This window comes from Chiroxiphia lanceolata, chromosome 15 (genome assembly GCF_009829145.1).
Source record: "Chiroxiphia lanceolata isolate bChiLan1 chromosome 15, bChiLan1.pri, whole genome shotgun sequence".
Classification (NCBI taxonomy): Eukaryota; Metazoa; Chordata; class Aves; order Passeriformes; family Pipridae; genus Chiroxiphia; species Chiroxiphia lanceolata.
In genome coordinates this window covers 1,667,708-1,685,347 of record NC_045651.1, presented here as the reverse complement: position 1 = coordinate 1,685,347, position 17,640 = coordinate 1,667,708, and the positions used below count along the sequence as shown (strand labels likewise).

General features: G+C 46.5%; 1 protein-coding gene across 3 annotated transcripts in view; it reads right to left on the bottom strand.

Annotated features, from left to right (window-relative positions):
- Nucleotides 1–578: 578 nt before the first annotated feature.
- Nucleotides 579–17,640, bottom strand: part of CTNNA1 (catenin alpha 1) — a 119,707-nt gene continuing 102,645 nt past the window's right edge. For 2 of the 3 annotated variants that reach the window (XM_032702794.1, XM_032702793.1), the window contains exons 13-19: nucleotides 16,973–17,173; nucleotides 15,752–15,903; nucleotides 12,892–13,002; nucleotides 11,266–11,447; nucleotides 10,416–10,521; nucleotides 4,475–4,609; nucleotides 1,112–1,705 (exon numbers count right to left, since the gene is read on the bottom strand). In XM_032702794.1, coding sequence (XP_032558685.1) covers nucleotides 1,418–1,705; nucleotides 4,475–4,609; nucleotides 10,416–10,521; nucleotides 11,266–11,447; nucleotides 12,892–13,002; nucleotides 15,752–15,903; nucleotides 16,973–17,173 — 1,175 coding nt within the window. In that variant the 3' untranslated portion in view covers nucleotides 1,112–1,417. Of the gene's footprint in view, nucleotides 1,706–4,474; nucleotides 4,610–10,415; nucleotides 10,522–11,265; nucleotides 11,448–12,891; nucleotides 13,003–15,751; nucleotides 15,904–16,972; nucleotides 17,174–17,640 lie in introns of all 3 variants that reach the window. The other variant, XM_032702792.1, reaches the window with a different exon arrangement.

The window sequence follows — 17,640 nt, the reverse complement described above, 5'->3', positions numbered from 1 at the left end:
CTGTTTAATATCTGTACTCAAGAGGCTAAAATGCTTGAAAACACAATAAATTTGGCAAAAATATCCCAAGAACTATTTAGCTTAATTCTGATCAGCATTACAGTAACACGACAGCAATAACCTTGATATAGTAAATTATAAACTGATCGAGATAAATAAAATTATAATGTATCAGTGCCAAGGCTCAGCTCTAAAATGTGGCTGCAGTTTAAACATGAACTAAAGCCCAGGCTGCTCCAGTTTGGTGGAGGCTTTACAGAAACAGCCACCACGGTGCTGACCCGAGCAGGCACCGCTTCTCCAGCACTGGCCTGGACTGGGACATGTAAAACACACTGAAATTCATAAAATTTAAATGAGACAGTGAAATTATACCTTGTAGCTATAGTTATCACAAATAATGTACAGTCTAAATTGCAGCCTGAGCAAACACGATTTCCTGGGTGCCTCTGGAAGCCCAAGGCGGGATGCAGAGCAATTATGAGGAATGAGCACAAAGCCGATTTGCATTTGAATGGCGAGGGGGGGGCGAGGGGGGGGCTGGGCCGGCTCCATTCACTGCACCACAATACACCAGCTGGGAAAAGCAACTTTATTAGTGTCCCGCAGCAAAATACATTAGTAATTTGTAACCAGGCATTCAAATTCCGTCCGGTGTCACACAGAAGGATCGCCCACACGACTGGATGTGTTTGTGAGGATTGGCTCCGGGATCTCGGGGAGGGGGGGGGAGAAGTGACCCCTGAGCTGATGGGAACCACCCGTCAGGAAAAGGGCTCCAGGGCAGCCCAGGAGAAGCAGCATCACATCCCCAACACACCACCAAGCACATCTGCAAACACGGTCCCCAGCAAAGCCCAACCCAGGCACAGGTATATGGTTTTTCCAGATGTTTTCCAGTTGTGGTCCCACAGCCAGTGCCTGCTGCACTTTCATACCCCTCTGAGCTTGTTCCCTCTCCAACCACAGGATACACACTAACACATACAATATTTCCACTAATTATTTTTTTGAGTGAAAAGACTTGATTCCCCTCTTGATCACCATGATAAACTGAGTCTCTGAGTAGCAGGATTCAATATTAGTGTTAACCGTTAGTGTTACTGTAAAATCCTCTTTGGTTATAGAATATTTCATTTAAAGCAAGATTATAAAAAACGATTTCCAGCTAGAAATCCACCCCTGGAATCTAAAAGCCATCTAAATTAACACACTTCTGCAGGCTGAAGATATACTGATAGGACTTAGAAATTTGAGTATTTCCCCATGTAATCTAAACAAAGTTATCAAAATTATATTAAGTAAATACATTTTGAGGAATAGTAAGTTTCTGAAAAATCCTTAGGGTATTAAAAGTAGAGTTCTGGAAGTAGCAGTAGTGGGCTAGAGAAAAACACACCCAAGCCAGAGGCCTCCTCTAGATACTCTCCATGGCCTTGAACTCGCTGAGAGCCTGCACGGGGTTCACGTGCTTCTTCTGGGACGCCCTCTTGATTTTAGTTTGGGTTTCGTCTTGTTTCTCCCTCTTGACCAGGGGTTTCTTCTCAGGAGCCTTCATCTTCCAGGAGACAGCAGGGAGGTTGAGGGAAGCCATGCCCTGGGACTTCTGGTACTTGGTGGAGGCCACGTAGGACGCCTTCACTGTCTGCACCACCGCGTTCATCAGGTTCTTGGCCGCCTGGATCAGGGACATGGCACTGTCCACCTGCCAACGGGAGCACACGTGTCACACACCACAGACCCCCAGAGCACAGCATTCCAGAGAACAGGGCACTGCTGAGAAAGCAAAAGAGCTCGAGAACTGATTTATCTGGGTTTTCATCTGGAACCTGAGGTTCCCAGTTTCAGGCAGGATTTTTCTTCACTCAGTGGCACAAACCTCACTTGTGCCACCAAGGCTGAAGCACAGTTTGCCCCACTGTCTGCATTTTCCATATCAACAGCAATGGGAATGATTTGTATTCTGCTGTTTGCTTTTGTGACTAAGCTTTAACAGTAGCTTATTCTCTAATGCAATTAATAAAGCTGTAGTAATATCTTAATCACTGATAATAAGTATTTAAATTGTCCTAGAATATTAAGTTGTATTGGGAAGGAAGGAACACAAGTGCATCATCAGCCAGGCCTGGAGCCCTTTCCCAGCTGGTTCCTGATTTACAAGAGCATCAAAATTTGGAAAAAAATGCATTTGTTGAAGCTTCAGGGCACAGCAGGGTCCAAAAGCCAAACCCAGGGCCAGGTGAAAGAGAGAGGGGAGGAGCACTGAGGTGACCTCAGCTGGGACTCCCTTCTCCAGTGACCAGTGCCCTGCTCTGGGGAGATCCCTGGCTTGCCAAGGCCAAGTGGTCTGGGGCAGGGTCTGGTGTGGGGCAGGGTTTGGTCTGGGTCAGTGTTTCAATCTGGGCAGGGGTTTGGTGTGGGGCAGGGTTCAGTCTGGAGCAGGGGTTGGTCCAGGGCAGGGTTTCAGCACCTCTGCTCAGCTTACACAAGAGCTCAGCAGCCTCTACACACTTAAATCCTGCTGTTGCAGACAGGAAGTTTCTGGGGGAAAGTTTCTTCTTGAAGCAATGGCCTGTCCAGCAGCAAACCCATCTGGGCAGGGGGTGGTGGCTTTTCTCAGGGTGTGGGCACCTTCCTTCCCACCCGCTGTGCTCTGAGTGCCACAGCAGCAGGTCGGGTCTGTGCCCTCCAGCAAACCCGAGTGCTCTGCTGTTCTCACCCCAGCCTGGAAACCACTTCCACTGCACTTGACTGTTTCCATGAATCACCACAGCAGGAAGAATCACATTAAATACAACAAAAGCAGGGAGATACTTTACTAAACGAATTGTCAGACTGATCAGAGTGTGAGCTCTGCCTGCCTGGGCTGTGGCTCTGCTCTCACAGCACCCTCTGCTCTATGGGCAGAGTGTGAACACTGAACACAATTTTACCCTTAGACAGGTGATGTCTCTGGACTGGAAGAGGTCTTCATCTGATTATCTGACAGAAGCTTAACACTCCTGCTGGCAACATCCAGCCCCAGTGGACAGACTGGAGGAGAAGGGATAAAACCAGGAGATCAGAGTACAGATGCCAGGCTGTCCATATAACTAATTTATGGCAGAGGGGATGTAAATCCCGGAGACACTGAGTAACTGCAGTGAAACCCTGGAATACTTATTACTGCATAATGACACTTCTACTTCTCTGACAGCACGATGCCTTCAGCCTTCCAGTTCCCAGGACATCAGGCACGGAACAGCAGCCACAGGAGCACGTTCCATGACAGCTCTGGGATCCCATGGGCTGGGAACACGAGCAGGGGACTGGCACAGCAGGAGGGGCAGCACAGCCCATCATCCTCAGATGGGCTAAGATTGTGCAAGGGTGTCCATCCCCACCTCAGCTCCCTCTGCTCCAGCAGCAGCTCCTGCTGACCCCCCACAGCTGCTGCTGATCCAGAGCTCTTGTCCCACAGCTCCACCTGCTTTGTGGGGGAAACCTGTGCTGGGAAGTTTTATCATCTGAAATATGAAACTGGAAAATACCACTGGCACAGGCTGCCCAGACAAGCTGTGGCTGCCCCATGCCTGGAAGTGTCCAGGTTGGACAGGGCTTGGAGCAACCTGGGATAGTGGAAGTTGTCCCTGTCCATGGTTGGGGGGACGAGATGAGCCTTAAGGTCCCTTCCAACCCAAACCATTCCATGGTTCTGTGATATCAAAATTGCAGAAGGTGCTAAGTTTTTTTTCCATTTGCTGTCAAGGATTCAAGGAGCAATACTGGACTATCAGCCACTTCTGCCCCTTCTCCAAACCTCCTACCTCAGTCCTGACATATCGGGGAAAAAGCCCTAGTGATCAAACATGCCTGTCCTGGGGAAGGAAGAGTATGCCAAGAGAAATTAGGAATTTAGCTCCACTTCCCTCCTCCCAGATATCCATCATACAGATTCCTCTTAGGAGGAAGCATTTCATGAACTACAGTGAAAAAATTATTTGCAAAGTAATGGCTGGAATAAGGAAGCAGGCTGGCCTGGGGCAGCTTCCAGCTGTCAGAAACCAGAGCAGCCACTAAAAATCCCTGCACTCTTCAGGGCACAGCTATCCTGAAATATTAACGTCTCTGGAGCATTGCAGGACCCCAGCGTGTTCCAAGGCTGTGCAGAGATGTGGAGTAGGTTTAGCTGTGCTGATTAAAGTGATTTAACCTCACTAAGAGTGAAAAGCAGCCTGGAAAAACAGTAGATTACGCAGAGGTGAAGTGAATCTGTCTACAAACACCGGTCAGTAAGGAAATGTGAAGTCTGTATTTTCACAGCAAGCGTTTCTTCCCAGAACAACGAGCCAGCAACATAAACTCTGCATACATTAAAACTCTGAATGCTCCAAAATCTCTTGTCTATATTCTACAGTGTTTAACACAAAAGCTCAGCTTGGAATAATTGTTCCCTCTGGAAGGAAAAGCCAGACACGTCAGAGCTCACACGTACCCCGGAGACGACGAGCTCCCCGCCGAGGTTCTGCACTTCAGCCTTCACCTTGCTGCAGATGTTGAGCTGGTGGCAGTACAGGGCGATGCGCTGCAGGTACGCCAGCAGGTCCTGCTTGCACGCAGAGTCAGGGCACTGTGGGACAAAGGACAAGTGTGACTGTGAGGGCAGGATATCGGGAACACAAACCACGGAGGGACAAGCCAGACACCTCCTCCTGCAGAGATCACTCCCCTCCCTGCAGAGCTCTGGTTTTCAAGAGACTACTGAGCAATACCTGAGCAGCACTAAATGGACCTGGAACCCAAAACATGGGGCAGAGAACACGGGGGCAGGACTGGACACACCTCTGGGCTCCTTTCAGCTGCAGGCTGCCCTTCAGCTCCTGAGGAGGAGGACAAGGGCTACCTGCCCTCGCAGAGCAGGTTTGTTAACTATAAAAGGTCCTTCCTGTACACTGTGCAGGACACAGCAGCAATGCTTTGATATCCGAGACCTCAAGCTGCAACTAGCAGATGTTACCAATTCCTGTCTTGATTCTCAATCTGAAGTATTTCAAGCTCGGAAATTATAAACCAAACAGCTACTCATTTACACACAGCAAACAGATATTTTCCTGACTTCTGCTCCCATCTCTTAGCAGTGGGAAAACCAGGTTCCTCACAGACACAAAGTCCCATTTTTAAGGTGCTTGCTGGAGCACTCAATCCGTAAGGTAAAGGCAACTTTCTCAGCTTTGCACGAAAGACTCTGCAGGATCTGGAGGCTGCTGTGCAGGTTGGGAACCTGCCACTGTCTGGGACAGAGCCAAAGGGCCACCCCAGCTGAGTGGGGAGATGATGGATGAGCCAGTCTCATGCTGGATTTCCAAACCAGACAGGGGACCTGCTGAGGGGCAGCCACAGTCCAAAACAGGCTCTGGAAGCCTCAGACAAAAGGGCTGTGGGAAGGCTTTTGCTGCCCACATCAGCTCTGCAGCCTCTTTGGGAGTAGCAGTGATGCGGTGCCAGCACCTCCACAGGGGCCACCTCAGCCCCATGGGCTGCTGAGGACTAGGGAACAGAGCAGCTGGCACACACTCACCTCCACAGACCCTTTGCCCACCAGAGTCTGGTGCTGCTGCTGAATAAGGCCAAGGGCACGTGCCACACTCCTGCCCCTGCACCCACTGCTGACGGGGCACCTACAGCAGCACCAAACAGCTCCCAGCTGGGCAACATTCTCTGGGAGGCTCTGACCTCCAGACATCCCTGATGGTGCTGCAACCAGTGTCCAAGAGACAGACTTCTACCTCAGACTGGATATATTCCTGATGGCAGGAGCTATTGTAGCAGGGAGGAGGGATATCACGGCCTGTCCTGCATGTGAGGACACCTCACTGCTGCCATAAGCATTTCTGACCAGAGCAGGGTGTTCCACACACACAGAACACCTGCAGCTTCACATCCATCCCATTTACATCACATTGTGCCACACACACCTTCTTAAACCCTGCTCTGAACCCCAGAGAAGTATCACTAGCTGTACCCCACCATGAGCACATGTGCTTGTTCTTCCACTGAACTGGCCACTCTGCCCATCATCATCTCATCTTCCCATCCTGCATCCACAGGTCTCCTGGACAACCACTATCAGACTCACAGTGATCCTTATTTTGTGCACTAAGGCAGGCTGTATCCAGCATTATTTCAGCTCTAGCACTGTATCAGCAGAGCAGGAATTCACCTGGCATTACCCAGGGACAGGACTACAGGCAGACCCTGCAGTGATCTCCATCCTTCCAAACAGCTGCACCCCATCCAGACTGATTTAAGAGCTTTTCTCCACACACCCCTGTCCACATCAAAATCCCATTTCACCCAGGACCCTGATCCTGTGCAGCAGACCATCCAGCAAGGACTCATAATGGACATGGCATGACTGGAAGATTAATCTCCAACGTGGCACCAGTTCATTACTTAATGCTTCACTCAAGCTGAGCTTTACTGCTGATGGCCACACAGCCTCTCCTCCCCTTTCAGGCCAAGGTAAAAATCCCCTCCTGGGTGTCAGCAGCAGGGCCTGAGCCCTAATTCTCCCTGCAAGCCTTCTTTCCTTAGCTATGAGATAGAAGCAGGAACTGATGTTTCCCTGTATAAAAAGGCACCTGAGGAGACTGGACCAGAACTGATCGTTGTGTTGCCCAGGCAGGGATGTGCAAACAGGGGTCATGGTCACATGAAGCATTTGCTTCCCACAACAGTCACTGATCTGCCAGAACAGACATTTAACTTTGAAATGAAGGGGAGTGTAGCTAATACAAACATACATACATACATACATACATACATACATACATACATACATACATACATACATGTGCTTTTCCAGGGCCAGAGAAAGTGGATTTTCGAAGCTAAAGTGGTCTCTGGGCACAGCAGAGGTAACCCAGCACTGTATGGGGGGGACAGAACTCACACACACGCAGGGCACTGCATGGACTGGTGGCAAGCTGGGACAAGCACATCAGGCTGTGGAGATCTGCATGGCTTTATGGGCATCCGACCCCAGCAAATAACAGAAACCACTTTCTCAGTCCCAAGGAAGGTGATGAAACACCCAAAGTCGTTGCAACTCTCACCGTGGGCACACTGCTTCCATCAGTGGAGTGAAACCCTGCCTAACGAAGCAGCAAAGCTTGCAGGTTAATTTTTTAAGCTAATCAATATTAGTCAGCAGTACAAGATGTTTTAGAGAAAGTCCACAAATAGCATTGGCCAAAGAGCTAATGAAAAGCTCCAATTACTATTTTGGAAACCACTCTCCATCTCCCAAAGAGCTCATCTAACCCAGCGAGGGAGCAGCACAGTGGTGGAGGGGGCTGAGGGCTGACAAATGCACAATACAGCACATCAGAGGGGTGGCTCAACAATTCCAGCTACTTTATGGGGTTACAGAAACTGTTTAAGGACAGACACTGTCAAGGCAAGAGGCTGCTGCATGTTCTGAAGGCAGCAAAACATTGGTGGAGGAAGCAGCGGAATGGGAGTTATCATTGGGTTCTGTACATCTATATGATGTGAGATGGAAAACCACATCCTCTCTTGTGCATGCTATTTCTGCAGACAGAATAGAGGATTCGGTTCAAAGACAGATGATGTTTAAATAGAGATGTAACACAGGATAAAAAGGAGCATCAACAAAAGGCACTGCGGGTGCCTGTATGAGCCCTGTCCTTTCCCAGGCAGGAGCACTCAGATAAAAACCAAAAAACCCAAAAGGCAACAATTTCACCACTGATCAGGAAAGATTACATTATTGGATTAACCTACAGCATGCACAGACACAAACCCCTGTCTGCAGAGCTGGCCTGGGAGGATTCCCACAGCATGGCCCTGCAGCGGAGATGGAAACAAATGTGTGTTGGGGGTCACCCCCACCTTCCCAAACTGCCCAAACTGAGATGCTACCAACACAGTGGAGGCTGCAGGCAAAACTGGCTGCTCCAAGTCAAATCCAGGGTCCCCCTGGACAGAACAAACACCCACATTCACTTCCTACCGCCCCAGCTGAGTCTGAAGAGAAGGAGAATCACCTTTTTTTTCTCCTTTTTGCACAGAAAAGGTGCAGGGGAAGACAGACTAGCTCTTGGTGTGTGCTGCTGGACACAAGCACACAACCCCCTCCCCAAGTGTCTGTTGGTGTGCAGCAACCAGAGGTGTGTCCTCCTCCCACTGCATCTCCAGTTTGGGGAATGAACCTGCTGCATCAGGAATTCCCACAAACACCCCCCCAGCCCTGGGTGCCAGCTGGGCCTGGGAGGAACTGTCAGCAGATGTTTTGGGAAGGCAGATTCCTGGCAGGATGGCTGTCACATGCCAGCAGCTGCCACCAGTCTGTGCCCTGGGCACCTCCCCACACCAGCCCCTGCAGCCAGGAACCAGTCACCCCAGCAAGAGGCTGCTGGAGCCTTTTACTGGGTAGTGGGGCAATCCCTACCCTCACTCCCAGCTCTTTTCCACCGGATGATCTGAACTGATGCAACCTCAGCCTCCCCACACTATCAAAGAAAAAAAATGACAGAATGTTTCGTTGGCTTTGTAGGTATTTCAACACTGGAAAAATAAATCACACAAAGAATCCTTGTCTTGCAGCAAATCATTGTCATTTCTGTGTTTATAACTGCTCTGTATTCCCTCATTCCCAGCAAGCAGCCTCTGCTCTTGGAGTGAGAGATGGAACACTGTGGGAAAAACCTGAGGCTGATGGTGAGACCTTTCCCAGCAGATGGGAAATACCTTGGGTAACAACTTTTAGGGTTTCAAAGGAAACGTGCTGTAAAAGTGCCCAACAGCAGGAGCTGGGGAGCTCCTGACACAGTGACACATGAGGTCATGATTCACTGGTGTCACCCAGCACACAGGACATAAACCTCATCCTTTGCTCCCAGGATTAGGCACAGGAAGGCATCAGAGCTCTGTGCTCTGTAACTGTCACACCATTCCACATTAACATGTTTCCAAAGAGAATGTAAGCAGATCTAATGAAATATGCAAGCTGAAAGTATTAGTAGAGCATGGAGTTGGGGAAAAAGCTATATTCTTGTCAAAATGACTAACTGTACAGTACTGCTCGTATTTATCTTCAAACATGTGCTTAATCTTTTACATTTTTAAGGACCTTACTGCTACTAAAAGGAGCCATTTAGTTTTCTTTCATATTTTGAAATGGCTTCGTGCAGAAAACCATATACCAAGTTTGCATAAAACATGTGAATGAAAAAAAAAAAAGCATTGTAAACCTTCAGCCCAAGATCCCCTGAGATCTCTAACACAAACTGCTCCTTGCTTCATTTGCCTACATCAGCTGCACACCTGCTTCTCCCAGAAACATGGCTTTCAAAATGCTATAGCAAGGAGACCCATTTAAAGAAACACTTTTCAAATTTATCTCCCCATTGAACATTTCTTCCTGCATCATTAATACATCAGGGTGTAGACAAGCACCTCTGGATGCAACATTAAAAGAGGGATCTGTGTTGCAATTATTTACTTGCCGTGTGACACAGGTTCAGTTAAAACCTTGCATAACAAATGTCCATCCAGGGAAGGACTGCAAAGCAAGTGACAGCTGGACAAAACAAAGTTTAGTCCATGATCTCAGACTTAATCTCCTTGCACTTCAGAGTCACTCCTGAAGGTGGAATATTATTACTAATGCTGATGTTTCTCTGCAATTTGGGTGTGGGCTAAGACCAGAGGTGCTTTTGCTTGGCCCAGCCCAGTTTCTAAGTGGCTCGGGATTGGCATTGCATAAATCCCCTGAGCTGGCCATGCTCATGCAATCCTGCAAAAATTCCTTTTAAATACTGGGACAGCACAGCCACACTTGGGTCACTGCAGGCCTTGCTCCAAGTCTGCATCACCTCTGACTGTGAAAACAATACCAGAGAGTCTGACAACACCACCACTCAGTCTGTGGGGCATCTGAAAATTGTTAATATTAAAAAGCTGCCTCAAAAATAAAATTAAAGGTTGTGCAAGAGGCCAGGTGCAGTTCTGAGGGTGTTGTCCAGGCAGTGCTGACTTTGCTTTGGGAAGCACTGGGCATGTTCCGAGTGCGACAGGAGTCCAGTCTCAGTCCCACTCAGTGCCAGAGACTGGCCTGGACTCTGTGTGACCTGAAGCAGTGCTGGCCTATTGCTCCCCAGGAATGGCAGGGGCCTGATTTAAGCCAAGGAGCTGCTCTGTCACTGCTGGGCAACCTCAGCTGCCTACACTGCTAAGGGTGGCAGCAGAGCAGCTAGAAAGGAAAGGCTGTAATTTTCCAGCAGCAAATCTGGAAAATCAGTTAAAACCCCCCAAAACTAAACTCATTTTCTCTGTTCATCACATCTGCAGCACTAAAAGATCTGCTATTGCTCATTTGTGCTGGAGGCTCAGGGGGAGGGGTTGTGACTTACGTGGTCAGCAATGGTCCGTCCCAGCTTGTCCATCCTTGACCCAGCCTCTGCGATCTTCTTGGCTGCACTAATCACATCTGATGTGTTTTTCAGTGGACCTTTACCTCTGCAAAACACAACAGAGTTTACCTTCTAGCACCAGAGAACCACACCAGTGAACTATATATCACTTATTCTCACTCTGTTCCATGCAGTGCTGGAAGTGACTCCTCACCAAACTGCAGGAAAAAGGTTGGACAGAAACAGGCAGGTGCAACCACTACAGCACCTTTGTTTTCAAAACAGTTACCCCCTTTCAGCTCTTCCCCATATTCAGCTTAAATCTAGGAATAAAAACATCTTAAATTTTACTGCTTTAAGCAACCCAATGATGATGAGAGATAACATTTTAGAAGCCAGATTTGCAATTTTTATGGAATGGAACATCAAATTTAAAAAATAGCGTTGTATAATCTGGTAAATTAATTTCAAAAGGCATCGAAAAACCTCTCTTTCTTCTGCAAATAACTGTGCTAGGAACTATTTCTCCAGTATAGCAATACTGAGAAGCCCTTAGAATTTAATGTTGTAAAGAACTGAGCAAATATATATATATTCCTTGGGACAAGAATCACCCTAAAGAAAGAAAGAAAGACAGGCAATAACTGCTGTGTATCTGTAGATCAATTTAAACAGTTATTACCACCCAGTCAGTGCACAGTAATTGCGTCTCCCCAGTTAATATGCAGGCTTGAATAGGGCAACATTTAAAGGAAATTATAAGCAGGCTCCTCAGAGTACTTGCACCATGTTTCATTGAAAGCCCAGCAGCGCAGCCAGTTCTGAGTGTGCACAAATTAAAAAGCCTCACCTGGTGAAGTCTGTCATTTCCATCATAATCATACACATCTGTTTGGCCAGGACAATGATATCGTTGCCACTGTCATCCCATTTGGACACTTCAGCATCCAATTTACTCTTTTCTTCCTGGAAGCTTGCGACTTGCTCAGCAATCTTGGCTTTCTGCTCTTGAGGGAGCTGAGCCATGATAGCCTGAAAGAGAGAGTTGTCTCACATTGCTTCCTGCTGCCATTTGTAGAAGGCTTTTTGGAACATTTCACTAATAACCAATTTCAGTCATGTAGATGGGGGATAAAACTTTTATAGCAATCCTCTACCTAGAGGCTTTACAGAGCCATTTCCTTCCATTTTGAATCGAAGTTTATGCTCTTTCTTAAGAAAGAGTGCCCAGAAAGACAAGCTGACACCTAAAATAGGGGCATTTGCATGATACAACTGTTAAGACTCCAAACAAATCTGCCACGCATTACCATCCCTTGAAGAAAAACTGCATGAAGGGGGGAAACTGGCCTTTTATAGAAAATTTTAACTTCTTAAAATTAAGTTCCACTTGGGTATTGAGGATAATAACAAATATTACCAGTCTCTTCCCTGCAAAAAGCCAGTTGTACTGTTTTGAAAGACATATACTGAGGATAGAGTAAGTAAAAATAAAGAGTATGGGCTTACTCCTGAATAAAATCTCTTAGACTGGGTTTACAGCCTGTATGAGACTCAATGCCCTTGCCTTTATAAATACCAGGAGCACTCTAGGAGCCTTTGTTATGAAAAATCCTCTGGCAGCAGCTGTGCTAAAAGGTAAATGAGCAATGTCTGCATTTAAATAAAAGGGGGAGAGGGTACAGGCTTGTACAAGGAAGGAGAGCACAAAAAATACTCCCAGTTGGTGTAATTCCAAAGCCATCGTGGCAGAAGTTTGATAAATAAGGCCTGGCTACGTCTTGCCTGGCTAAAAGAGCCTCCACAAAAAATCTGCTGTGGCACCTTCCCAAGAGTGTAAATTGTTATCGATCCAGAAGGGACACGTCAAATAAAAGCAATAGGTAAGGCCTGGTTTTCCCTCAGTGTACTGATTTTAGGTTTTCACCTACTAATGACTGTATATTGCCTGTCAATGCTTTCATTTTTAACAGTCATAGCAAATGCAGTTAGTTGAAATGATTTAATTTCTGAGCTCCTCTCAACATTGTCTTGATAAATGTTCAGTGGCCAAACACACACCAGCACGTGTGTGAGAAGACATTTTGTAACAATTTGTTGCCCATAAAGTTAGTATTTCTCTGTTGAAAATAATGTTAATCCAATGGAACCATCTGCCCTGTATCTCGCTGCACCGTAGGCAGTGACTACAATGTCTGTGGAATCAAAATACGAAGCAATTAGTTGCTATTAAAAGGATTTTGAACTTTCAGAACATCCAAAATAAACCACAGACATTTCCCACATCCATCAGACAACACGAGCTGCATTTCACTTCACCTCCTTTTCACAACAATACCAGAAACAAAGGACACCACTTTTCTGATCCAATATTTTCATCACTACCCCCAAAAAATTCAACCTGGACTTTCAAAGCAACTCAAACTGTTTCTTGAAGGCAGGTCACAGTTTTACAGTGCTCAGGTTTCTGCCTTACCCTTGCGCTCTGACCGGCAATGAGCTGATCATCTTCGGTCTGGATGCTGGTTCTGCTTCGGACATCGAAATCCTCGGTCTCAAAGTCAGAATCATCCAGCTCCTCAGGAGTCTGAGGGAAAAGCATTCAGTCAGAGTCAAACAACGGATTTCACGGTTCTGAAAATCAACAAGAATATTGTTTTTCAAGCAGAGAGAGTGGAAACCAGTGAAGGTAAAAATTATTCAATGTTTTCAACAAAAAGGTAAATACAGAGACTGTATCCAGCTCGTGAACACATGTGATTATACATGCTTGACTGCTCATGTTAAACACCATAGGGATCCCCAGAATTACACAGCAGTAACTAAACAGCTGAGATTTGTCAGGACACTAATGCACTCAGCAGCTGAAAGACAGAAAAAAGTTTGCAAAACGAACAGTGTTTTTGCTACTCGATTAAATGTAAAAGCTTCACTTGAGATTCTGAAGCTGGCATTACCCACAGCTCTAAGGGCTGATTCAGAACCACAGACGGTGTCTTTAGCACAATTATGAATCAAAGCATCGACTAAATCAACAATAGATAAAATAGCTCAAAATTCATTCTTATCCCTCAGGAAAAGCTGACAAATTTTAGCTAGTAAGGGCCAGCTTTTATGCTGTAGGCTAAGCACATCTGACCCAGTTCCTGCTTGCCTAGGATTTATTTTTGCTACTGCCAGTCTGTAGCTGGCAAACTTTTTATAAAGCTTATCAAGTTTAAACAGCATGTTTGTCAAAACAGTACATCTTTGTTAGAGAGTGGCATTTCATGACAATTCTGCAGAGCTGGACCAACAAAGAACTTCACTGATAAATGCAGTAAATTGTGATTAACAGATAAGATGCAAATAAAGTCCCTGTTCTTTAGATTTCTTTCCTATGATTTGAATTTCACAGACTTGTTTTTCAATATGGACACCTTGTGATACAGTTAAAATAGATATGGATACTCAAAATAGATGCCAAAAAGCAAAGGTGAATACACGGATAATCAAGACCTTGAGTATTCCGGCCACCATCTCCTCTCCAGGCCTTGGAGAACAGGGTATATCCACAAAATCACCAGAACATATGCTAAGAAGTAGCTCGGTATATCAATATTTAAAAAAACATTAAAAAACATAAAGGAAACAGTTCTGTTGTATGTTTACAAACTGTTTGTGAGCCTCAAGCCTCCTCCCTCTGCCCATCCATCCCTCTGGGGACACACAAAGTGTAATTCTGCCTTTCAACCTGCCACCAAGGGCAGAGACTCCTCTGTGGTGAGGAGCAGCTGCCTGGGGTGCAGGGAGAGAGGGAAGAGCTTCTCTTCAACAAACACAGTGAGATTCCAGCTTTGAAAATACACTGCACAGACACAAAAAAGAGGTGTCTGAGTGACTTTTCCTGCTGGTCCCTGTAAAGAACAAGTGCCACTGAAGCAGCTCCCTGGCCCTGCTGAGCTCAGCCGCGCTCTGGCGAGAGCAGCTACACCCAGACCCGGAGAAGTGGTGGCCTGGGATCTCCACCCAGATGGCTCCTTCATCCTAAAATAAACCCTTTGGACGACAAATGCCAACATTTGAACTCCTTGACAGGTCGCTGCTGTGTCACTAGGGAGCTGCCTGGGCTGCTGGCAGCTGCAGTGGAGCCGTGGCACCCTGACATCACCTCGGAGCCATGGCACAGGGGGAATGTCAGGAATCCTGGCACTGCCAGCTCGGCTAATTGGCAGCCAGGCCTCCATGTCCTGAATAACGACGACTTCAGCAGGGGGCGAATCAAATTGGTTTGTCTGCATAGCAGGAAGGTACTGATATCTTCATCTAACATTGCTTGTCTATAAATCCTGAGTGAGTTTGAAAAAAATTCCACGCAGAGCACATATGTGGTTACTGCTTTTGTTCTTTGTCATCCGATCCTTTCCTTTAAGTAGCAGACGTGGAAGACACTATTGCAATGGTTACCATAATCACACATATTCTGGGGCTGTACAACCTTATTTTACCTATCACCAAACTGCATCTGCCATGGTTACCACTCTGAAAGATGAAGGCAGATGAAGGCAGTTTCTCAGAGTCAGAGAAGTACAAGGAAAAGAAGGAAAAAAAAGGAATAAACCCCCAGTATTTGTTTTTTCTGTGTCTGGCTTCTGCTCATTTTTGCCCCACTAAGATTCAAGAAATAGGCCCATAGATCAGCTTCAATGAGAACTTTCTTTTCTGCATCCCTTCAACCAACTGCAGGAGTCTTTCTGCTCCCAACAGCTGAACGCTGCCTGACCTGCCAGAAATTAGGGCTTCCAAGTCACACTCATTGCACCTGAACCATGTAACAACACAAGAGACAAGGCTGCCCCTGTTTACCCAGGTTAGCCAGTTAACAAACTACACGCTCCAGGAACTACACACCGACCTCATCTCAACTTGCTTTTGACCAACCAGCATTAATTCTTAAAATTTACTTAATAAAAAGCCATTAGGTTTTATTTCTAAGCTCTCAAACTATCAACAAGCATCTACAGTTCCGAATTCATTTGCTGTTGTTAACTTAAAGGTCACTGATTCTAGCACATTAACGAGCAAGGCATTACCATGAGATTACAAAAGATGCGTGAAGGGTATTTAGCATCACAACTCGGGCTATCATCGATGCTCAGATCTGGGTAATGAATTTGAATCAAACCGTACTGCTCAAGTGCTCCACAGTGATTAGCAGTTTTAAGACTCTGAATGTTAATAGGAGCTAAATGAAAATCTTCTGCTGTCTGCCCTCAATTATACCGATGGCTGTCAGTTCGGTGCAGGCAGGGGAAGCAGAGGAAACGCGGGAAGCTGTCGAGGTAAGTTGTGCTCACCCGGATCATCAGCACGGCTTTCCTGATATCCCGGATCCCGTCGTACACCAGCCGGGAAGCGTCGATAAACTCGTTCTCATCCATTGGCTGAGCGGGGTCTGAGCTCAGGGCTTCCACAGCAGCCTCCACTTGCTCCGTAAACCGCGGCATAACTGAGCTCGGAACACGACACAAGTCAGTCCCCACCCCAGTGCCACCTTCTGCTTCACGTTCCCGTAGCAGTGTGTGTGCCTCACTTTTAACTATCCCTGGAAGCTGTTCATTTAAATTCAAAACACTTGTTACAGGAGCTCAAGTCTTAATCCACTTCCACTTCTCCTTACATTGCTGCTATTTGTTGTTTTCTCCTTAGACAACGACACACCCGTCTAGTGGACAAGGAAGAAATACCCGGAGAAGCCCTTAGAAACTGTGGGATAAAATTATTAAGCGTTTATTTAATGTTCCCCATATTTGTACATCATTTTTTGGAGAAAAAAAATAATACCACCACCAGGAAGCTCAAGTTTAAGAAGGCATTGGAAGGGGGCAAGTTGTACTGCTGCATTTCAGTGACTCACTGTGCCCCAGGAAGAACATCCCAGAGGCAGTTACAGTTTGCTGTTTCTTCAGTGTCACCCTTGATTCTTCATCAAAGTAATTAAAGCAAAAACAACATCTAGTGGTTGGCAGAGCACTCACTGAAGCAACCAGAACCCTTCCTTACCCTGTATGGATGTCACCAGCTAGTTCAAAGGAAACACCCCGATTTGGTGTTTAGGTGTGGGGCACTACAACCTACAATGCTTTTTTAAAAGTTGTAAAGATACTTCACAAAATTTACCCTAATCATTACCCCAAATTTACTCTGGTGGGCCAGAGTGATGTTCCTTCTGGACCCTGAACACCTGCAGACCCTGGTCCAACACTCCAAGACAATCCCAGCACAACTTTCAAGCCATCACTCACGGTTTGGGACTCATTCCCAGTGTTTTAGCTTTCCCCAGCCCAGTCCATTACATCGAGCACACGCAGGGACACCTCGTGCACTGCTGAGCTTTAAGCCAATCCACACAACAAAATTACACTTCTCACTGTGAAACAGCTCTGCAAGTAACTCCCACTAATTTTCATTACAGTAAATTGAGCCTTTAACAGATTTCACAGGTACATCAGTACCCAGCTGCCCACATGTTTTCAAACAACACAAACTGAGGACTCCTGAGAGTAAGTGACCCTTACCTGTGTTGGAGAGTAACTTGGTTGCTTCCAACACCTTCTCTGTGTAGACTCCAGGTTCGTAGTTGTCCATTTCCGACGTGACAACGTGAATGACTCGGGCGGCGCGGCCCCGGATGGCGCCCGCTGTGCGGTCTAAGCCATCAACATCCTTTTCTTGGAGAGCAATCACACATTTGTTTACATCTTCTAAAATGTGATTCTCTGGTGGTAAAAGAAGCAGGATTTAGACACAAATCTTCTTTTCTGTTATCAGCATTGCAACTGCTCAGTTTGGGACCTGCTCTATAAAACCTCCATGGAGATGCTGGCAAGAATTGATTTTTAAGCTCACTATGACCAGCAAACAGTTGCTCTTCCAAAGCAGGTGTCAAAAAGTCATCAGTCCATCCCCCAACTGGCCCTGTTTGTACTCAATTTTACCAACAGGAAAGCTGAATTCTCCCCTAGTGTGCTTCTTTGTATATTCCTCCCCTGGACTGCCCAAGTCCAAATACCTGCAAACCACTCCACCATCATTCCACGGGTGTGGGTTGATGAGGCACCTCCCCAGCACCACACCTAATCCACTCAACACTCTAATAGACCATGGCATTTGTTGCATGTTTCTAGCTTCCTCCACAGTGTTTTCCAACAACCACACACATACCATCAGAGAATATTACACTGTT